At 37.5% G+C, this 9,426-nt stretch overlaps 1 protein-coding gene across 1 annotated transcript; it reads right to left on the bottom strand.

Annotated features, from left to right (window-relative positions):
• Positions 1-1,694: 1,694 nt before the first annotated feature.
• On the bottom strand, positions 1,695-4,122 carry LOC128656459 (posterior protein-like). Its single transcript, XM_053710375.1, has 2 exons — positions 4,084-4,122; positions 1,695-3,531 (listed from the first exon to the last, which is right to left on the bottom strand). The coding sequence occupies exon 2, from the start codon at positions 3,411-3,413 to the stop codon at positions 1,707-1,709; it is 1,707 nt and encodes a 568-aa protein (XP_053566350.1). The 5' UTR covers positions 3,414-3,531; positions 4,084-4,122; the 3' UTR covers positions 1,695-1,706.
• Positions 4,123-9,426: the final 5,304 nt, after the last annotated feature.

Here is a 9,426-nt window from a genome sequence, read left to right as displayed (position 1 = left end):
GGGGTATGTGGTGTTTGGAGGATGAGCTTCCCAAATCCCACTATATGCTCAGTAGCCTGAACTGACCAATGCACCCCTAACAAAGCCTTGATACATGCGTCATAACCTTTCTCTACTGGAGTAAGAAGCCTGGAAAAATAGCCAACAGGCCTCCATTTTTCAGCCTTCTCCTGCAGTAGGACTGTGGAAATTGAAGTGTCAGATGTGTATGTTTGTAAAGCAAAAGGGGCCTCCCTCTCCACTGTGGCAAGGGCAGGGGCTGATGCTAAACCTTCCTTTAACACTTTAAATGCTTCCTCATGTTCTGTATTCCAAGGAATTTTCCCAACATCCTCCCCTTTCAAAAGATCATAGAGAGGTTTTGCTTTTTCAGCAAACCCTTCAATGAAATCACGAGAAAAATTTACCAAGCCTAAGAATTGTCTTAAGGACTGCCTATGCAAAGGTCTGGGCACCTGAAGTATGGCTGTAACTCGTTCTCTAGTAGGGCATCTTGTACCCCTTTGTATTGATACTCCCAAAAATGTCACCTTTTGTCTCATTAATTGTACTTTTGAAGTGTTTAACTTGAGGCCAGATTCAGCAATCAAGCCAAACAGTTCATTCAGCCGCTCCAAATGTTCCTCTACTGTCTCTGTTTGTAACAAAATATCATCTACATACTGTATGATACTTTCTGGGACTGAGAATGTTTTTAATACCTCTGCTAATGCTTGGTGAAAGTATGTAGGCGAGCTGTGGAAGCCCTGAGGAAGCGAATTGAAGCAAAATTGCATGTTATCAAAGCAGAAAGCAAACTTATATTGGCACTCTGGGGCTAGTCTGACACTCCAAAAACCATTACTTATATCCAGAACAGAATACCACCTACATGTGGCACTCAGTTTGGATACCACTTCAGGAGTAGAAGCAACTAGATTTGTAACAGGTGGGGTAACTTTATTCACCATACGAAAATCAGCAGTTAACCTCCAAGTATTATTTGCTTTCCTTACTGGCCACAAAGGAGAATTATTAGAGGAGGAACATTTCCTAATTATCCCTTGGCTTTCAAGCTGACTAATAATTTGCCTCACAGGTTCAATAGCTTCTGCTGGAAAACGATACTGTCTTTGTGGAGGGGGGTCAGGGCCTACAATATTGATTTCAATGCCTTTTAATATGCCACAATCATTCTTATGTTGAGCCCATATGTCAGGGAAATCCATGACCAATCTCTTCAAATCAGGGTGACTTTCAGTATCCGGCCACACCCTTTCTGAAGGAATTGATGCAATGGATGCTATGGGACTGATGTAAGAGTCATCTAATATTACAGGTTTTCTCCCTCTAGTATCCCTCCACAAAACATTGTTACATAGGTCCACTATCATCCCTTCTGATCTCATTATATCAGCACCAAGTATTGTACCCTCTGTGTTTTTGCTCTGCCAAATGGGAATTTCCTTAGTCCACTGATTACCTAGTGTCATAGTCACATTTGGGATAAGGGATGCTTGGGACTGGGATCCCCCAAGTCCCACAAGAAATGTCTGTCTTGTCCCTTGTGGGGGACTTAATGGTAAGTCTGTCAAAGTTACTGAAGCTCCTGTGTCTATGAGGAGTTTTGTGCGATGGCCCTCAATCACACCATAGACACAGGGACGTCCAGAATGATCCCTAAAGGTGTTACATATAGGGGCCATGTCATCCAGGGCCTGAGGTAGTCAGTCAGAGCAGGATATCAGAGGAGAATTATTTTCATAATTCTTTTCATGATATCCCACTTCCCCTCCCCCCACAGTCATCACTCTCAAAGCCTCATGCGCTGGGCCATACAGATTAGTACCAGGCCTAAGCTTTGCGGTGTATTCCTGTCCTGTTTTATCTGGGGGCTTAATCTTGTTATTTTTCCCTACCCAATTATGTGCATAGCTTTCTTTTGGAGGTGCAGAGGGATGTAATCTTTCCTGCCCTCCCTCAGTTTCCTTCTGAATTCTCTTTAAGAATCTGCAATCTACTCGTCTGTGCCCATATTTATTGCAGTAATGGCAAGTACCTTTGAAGGGACCCTCTGAATATTTTTGTTTCCCTTCATTAGTGGTTACCACAGCAATTCTGTGTTGCAATGTGTTCCTTTTCTTTAAAATGTTCTGCCTAGCCTTACCTATAATAGATAACACACCCTCTAGTGTATTCTTTTCCTCAGCCATCATTTGTATGCTAGGTTCCAAATATGTGAATTTTTTAATTAAATACTGCAACATATCATGAGGTGTTTGTTCTGGTGAAATTCTGTGTGTCAGCCTATATAATTGTTCAAATTTAGCTGCAAATACCCATGGGTCATCATTTAATGCTACTTGCATTTCTGCAAGAGAGTGACTGTCCAAATCTCTACTCCCTGTCACTAGTTTACAAACAGCTTTTAATCTGTCCCCATCTGAACCCCATTTATCCTCCTTAAACCAATCTGTGTTCAAATTAACTGGGCCTGCAACTGGTGATTGTAATCTAGCTGCAATGCTGCCTGGAAGCCACATTTTTAACAAAAAGCATGCTTCCTTATGTGACAGCATGTATTGTTTTACTGCAGACTCAAAATTTGACATGTTAGTGAAAACATCTGCTTTAACATCATACACTGGAAAGAGAGGTTTTAACTTTACCAGTTGTCTCATTACTTTATCTCTATCTTGTTTTATAAGAGTAGTTGATACCAGGGATGATGTTTCAGCAGAGGTGGTAGAAAAAAGTAAATTTTGCGATTGAGTTAAATTTCTTCCCCTGGATCTTACACTGGGTGTTAGTGATAAAGTATCTGTTTGATGTTCTGTGTTTAATGTTCTTGGCCTAGTTATCTGTGGGGTTAGTATTGGAATGTGTGTGCTCTCTGTATTTTGTGTGTGATCCAATCTTTCCTCACTGTGTGGAATAGGCACCCTCCCCCCATCAACATGTGGGCTTTGCACCCTTCCCCCATCAACATGTGCCCCATCTTCCTGCGACACACATGCATTGTCCTCATTTAATACTGCAACAGGGGTTAAGTTTGCAAGTCCCTGTCTCAATGAAGCAATAAGTTGGCCTCTTGCGTCATAATTTTCTTCTAAAGTATTAATATATTCTGCATTTACCCCACATGTGGGGCAATTCTCATCTAATGTGTTACAATTGATCTCTGTTAACATGGCTATTGGGGGAGAATGTTCAAAGATTGCTCTATTCATTTGGTCTTTGATAGCTAACAACAGTTTCATGCAATTCTGTAATTTGGATTTTTCTTTTGTTAAACAAAACCTTTTTTTATCAATAAGCTTATTCTCATTCTCACATTGCAACCACACATCTTTCAGTCTTTTAACTATGTCAGTATTTTCATCAACAACAGGCTCAAATGTGCTACATTCTGCATATTTAACAATTAATTCCATACTCACACTTTAAAGTGTCTTCAGACTGCCAGCAAATCAGATTCACGTCCTGCGCGATATGATTTTCTCTGCGTCTGGTTCAACTGATCCTTAGGTAATGCCTCTCTGGATCTGTAGTCTTGGCCAAAGACTTTACTGCTAAAATGCTCAACTCAAAAACAGTATAGCAAAAACTAGGTTCAATTTTCGTCCAAAAATCACACTTGTATTATAAAAAGAACCTGGATTAGTCCCCCCTTAAAACAAGTGTAGTTGGTAAGAAAATTCGCTGGGTCGGCTCGCCAATGAAATAACTGCATTTAAATGGTACCTAAGACTCTATAAATCTTAGTATCTATTTGCTATACACTTTAGTGAAAGGCTAATATTACATTTAATAATCCCTTATGAATTATTATACCCACTATATAATATTAACACACAATCACTAGCTTAAACTACTTGTAAGGTCATAAACTCACGAAGTCTTATTCCAGCAGTAACAAAACTTTTATTACAATGAGGCTAATTAAACATTATTACAATATGCAGATTAAATATAAATTACACATATGCAAATCACTTATAAATACTCAGCAGTGAACTATACATCAATATTACACTAATACATTTGCCCAATCTATGTGAAAGTATGGTGTGCTGAAATTATGTGTCTGTAAGGATCACTTACTTCTGATGTTAGCTGTGGTCACCATTCCAATTGAAAAAGAGTGAAAGAGAGTGAACTCCAGTATTCCTGCTACTTTTATTGTAAGTTTTTCATCCCTCCCACCATGATGATGTCACTCATAAGCAAGCCCCCATTGTAATTTTAAGAGTATATGGTTTCATCCTGCATGTGCTTTGGGGGTAGGGAATGGCATTAGCCTTAGACAAAGGATCTTAAGCCAGCTGGTCATGCTTCTCAGATGGGGGTCTGGTAATGTGATCTTTCTACATTCCATAGTGACCTAGTATCTGAATGAGGAGTTAACCCCTTCTTGACCATTCAGCTGAGTTCTTGTAGAATACATATACCATATATATATGTATATATATATATATACCCCTTCCAGACCATATGTGAATTCAGATCATGCCATTATTACACAAAGTAATTCTTATACATTTAAAATATATGGGTATTTAAAAGGATTTTAATACTTTTAGCATGGATCTAATTTATATCTCAGTAATCATCTTAATATCACATACATACCTTGAGATGAGCAATCAGATGTTATTTCACATAATTATATTTATATTGTACTACTTTCTCATATCAATATAATATTGTATATCTATATATCTCTTGCTGAGTGTATAAAATGATGTTATTTATATTTTTCTTTTAGCAGACATTCACATTTAACATTATACAAACAGACAATTTCATATCCATTTATTCATACCTATTATTTAATAGTCTGAGGCACATATTTAATGTTTGAAAACTATATATATGATTTGTCCAAACTTTAAATCCTTAAGACTTCTATGTTTTAAAAATACATAGGTTAAGACATATTAAATCTTGATTCTTAGGTTTTCAGCTTCCCATATTGCCCTTCTTAGGCATAGACAATCTCCAAGATTCATGTGTTCATATTTAATATGTTGTCTGAATATATATATATTCATTTGAGTATCTTAAACTAGATGAAAATTAAGCACAATTCCTTTATCTGAGATCTAGTTTCTCATGTGCCGTTTATCTGAGCCAACAACCTTTTCAACTGAGAATGTGAATTAGGTCTCAGCAGGGACAATTTAACACTTGGATGAGAACAGCTGTATCCTCTGAGTATGTTTGTATGCTTCCCTATTCTTACAGATGGACCGTCTGCTCCTTACAGGGGTTCCTGTGATCTAAGTAATGAATTTCTTTGGCTAAATTAATTTAGAGATTTCAATCTGGGAAGGCTATCCAACAATAATCATTAGAATTTATCTCTCTTCTGAGACAGTGATCAAAGGCTCTTTAGATGTGACATTATCTCTTGTAATTTGGGGCCAATGTTTGTATTTCTTTAGAAGTCCTGTCGATTTCTTTTGTTCTACAAGTCTGTAGTTGAGAGCAAAAAGGAGGGGTTGATATCACCCATTCCAGTGTTTGCTTGCAATGCAGCTAAATCAATTCATAGTAGATATTAGCTAAATTAAATATTAGATTCTATGATACATCTGTAGTTTATTTAAGGTTACTTAAAAGATACCCTGAAATAATTCCCCCTTCCAATTTTAAATAGATGTAGGACACATGTATTTGAATTGGCTTAAAGTCAGTGGTACTTGGTGAGTGTTTTGGCAGCATGCATCATAGACAGTCTTCTATGAAGAGAGTCCGTTATTTTCAATCCTTATATTAATGCTTGTTAGTTACGCCTCTTTAACTACAATATTTCTTTAGTGCATTTGGGGATATGACACGTCATTCACCCTCTATGACTTGTAGTTAGGATCTAGGATGGCATGCTCGCAACTAATTAATATGGACCCATTTATCCATAAAAGTATCATTTTTAGGTATCCTAATTTTATAGGCAGCTGGAGATATTTTGACAATAACGACAAAAGGACCCTTCCATGAAGGAACAAATTCCTTCTCCTCAACCTGAGCTCTTCCAAAATTATAAGGATAAACTTTATCATTTATTACATATTCCTTTTTGGACATTTTGAGATAATAATAGGTTTTAGTGGCAATTGACGACTTTTCTATGTTCCTTTGAGCAAATGCAAAGGCATATTGCAGGTGCTTCCTTAAGTTCTCCACATATTGATGTGTATTGGCAGCATTTATCAAGTTTTGGTCTGATGTATGGTACAGTAGATGTGAGGTAAAACCATTCTTCTACCAGTCATCAATTCAAAAGGTGACATCTTAGTAGCACTACTTGGAGTTGCTCTTAATGCCATTAGGACTAGAGGTAATTTTACATCCCAGTCTTTACCCGTTTAATTTACAAACGTTTTTGAGGATTTTCACAATGGACTGGTTGTAACGCTCTACACCACCACTTGAGGCAGCTCTATATGCAATATGGAGCTTTCTTTTGTCCACTAGTATTTTCCACATTTTGGTCATCACTTAGCTAGTGAAGTGGGTTCCATGATCGGATTCGATTCTTTGGGGCAAACCAAATCTGGAAAACACGTGGTTGATGAGCAAAGCTGCGCATGTTTCAGCACTATTGTTAGGTGCAATGATGCACTCTTGCTTGAACAAGGCTGTAGTGACAGCTGAAACGCATAGGGTTTTTCCATACAACTATTGTGTACCATAACTTTTGGGAAGCTGTTTCCAGGATATCCAATGGAAGAAATATTGAATGGAATCCCCTGAGGTAATAGCTAACTTCCGCTAGCGTTCTAAGGGATGCTGGATACACAAAGAGCGGAGGTATTGCAAAGAAACCGCAGCAGAGGATTTCTTATTACAAAGTAAGACTTTGTTGTTTCTCTCTGGAAGCTGTTATTACCCGATAATAATCTAAGGGATGGGTTACAATAATAGCATTTACCGGTATTTGCAAAGGAGTTTTATTATAATATTTCTGGATCATTTTTGTGCACAATTTTTTCCGTCTAGAATATGGAAAGTTTTGCCTTAAATGAAGACATTGCCTGCACCATACAAATACCAAAAAGGACTCATTCTGTGAACAATATAGCTCACTTGATTACCACCTGATTTTTGCTATGTTTTATTTATAAATTATGCTCCATATACAGTTCTTCATACATTCAAGTATTTATACAAACAGTCATATTTTTAGCCACTATTTTTAAGCCATTTTTTGACTATTTAATATTGTGTTGTGTTATTTGGTTTCTAACAACACAACTATTATATTACACTTTGACTGGCCAGTCATTCATATTTAAGTAATTTTAAAGATTTTTTAAAATATAGAATATATATGTCTATAAGATATAGATGATATAGGTCTATAGGATATGTTTTAATTGTATATCTATACAAATTATTATTATCTGAAACAATTTTTACCACATATACGGCTAGATTTAGAGTTTGGCGTTAGCCGTCAAAACCAGCGTTAGAGGCTCCTAACGCTGGTTTTGGGCTACCGCTGGTATTTGGAGTCAATCAGGAAAGGGTCTAACGCTCACTTTCCAGCCGCGACTTTTCCATACCGCAGATCCCCCTACGCCAATTGCGTATCCTATCTTTTCAATGGGATCTTCCTAACGCCGGTATTTAGAGTCGTGGCTGAAGTGAGCATTAGAAATCTAACGACAAAACTCCAGCTGCAGAAAAAAGTCAGTAGTTAAGAGCTTTCTGGGCTAACGCCGGTTTATAAAGCTCTTAACTACTGTGCTCTAAAGTAAACTAACACCCATAAACTACCTATGTACCCCTAAACCGAGGCCCCCCCACATCGCCGCCACTCTATTAAAAAATTTTAACCCCTAATCTGCCGCTCCGTACACCGCCGCCACCTACGTTATCCCTCTGTACCCCTAATCTGCTGCCCCTAACACAGCCGACCCCTATATTATATTTATTAACCCCTAATCTGCCGCCCCCAACGTTGCCTCCACCTACCTACAATTATTAACCCCTAATCTGCAGACCGGACCACACCGCTACTATAATAAATGTATTAACCCCTAAAGCTAAGTCTAACCCTAACCCTAACACCCCCCTAACTTAAATATAATTTAAATCTAACTAAATAAATTATCTATTATTAAATAAATTATTCCTATTTAAAGCTAAATACTTACCTGTAAAATAAATCCTAATATAGCTACAATATAAATTATAATTATATTGTAGCTATTTTAGGATTAATATTTATTTTACAGGCAACTTTGTAATTATTTTAACCAGGTACAATAGCTATTAAATAGTTAATAACTATTTAATAGTTACCTAGTTAAAAAAATTACAAAATTACCTGTAAAATAAATCCTAACCTAAGTTACAATTAAACCTAACACTACACTATCATTAAATTAATTAAATAAAATACCTACAATTATCTACAATTAAACCTAACACTACACTATCAATAAATAAATTAAATAAAATACCTACAATTACCTAAAATTAAACCTAACACTACACTATCAATAAATTAATTAAATACAATACCTACAAATAAATACATTTAAATAAACTAACTAAAGTACAAAAAATAAAAAAGAACTGTTACAAAAAATAAAAAAATATTTACAAACATTAGAAAAATATTACAACAATTTTAAACTAATTACACCTATTCTAAGCCCCCTAATAAAATAACAAATACCCCCAAAATAAAAAAAATGCCCTACCCTATTCTAAAATTAAAATAGAAAAGCTCTTTTACCTTACCAGCCCTGAAAAGGGCCCTTTGCGGGGCATGCCCCAAAGAATTCAGCTCTTTTGCCTGTAAAAAAAAACATACAATACCCCCCCAACATTACAACCCACCACCCACATACCCCTAATCTAACCCAAACCCCCCTTAAATAAACCTAACACTAAGCCCCTGAAGATCTCCATACCTTGTCTTCACCACACCGGGTCCCGATCTGTCCAGAAGAGCCTCCGAAATCTTCATCCAAGCCCAAGCGGGGGCTGAAGAGTGACGTCCATCCTCCGGCTGAAGTCTGGATCCAAGCGGCGGCTAAAGAATTCCATCTTCGGGCAGAAGTCTTCATCCTATCCGGGCAGAAGAGTCGATCCGGACCGGCAAACATCTTCATCCAAGCCGCATCTTCTCTGTTTTTCCATCCGATGACGACCGGCTCCATCTTGAAGACCTCCGGCGCGGATCCATCCTCTTCTTGCGACGTCCTAAGTCCGAATGAAGGTTCCTTTAAATGACGTCATTCAAGATGGCATCCCTCGAATTCCGATTGGCTGTTCCGATCAGCCAATAGAATGCGAGCTCAATCTGATTGGCTGATCGGATCAGCCAATCGGATTGAACTTGATTCTGATTGGCTGATTCCATCAGCCAATCAGAATTTTCCTACCTTAATTCCGATTGGCTGATAGAATCCTATCAGCCAATCGGAA

Source organism: Bombina bombina, chromosome 4 (genome assembly GCF_027579735.1).
Source record: "Bombina bombina isolate aBomBom1 chromosome 4, aBomBom1.pri, whole genome shotgun sequence".
NCBI classification, from domain to species: Eukaryota; Metazoa; Chordata; class Amphibia; order Anura; family Bombinatoridae; genus Bombina; species Bombina bombina.
This window is presented reverse-complemented; position numbering and strand designations above follow the sequence as displayed.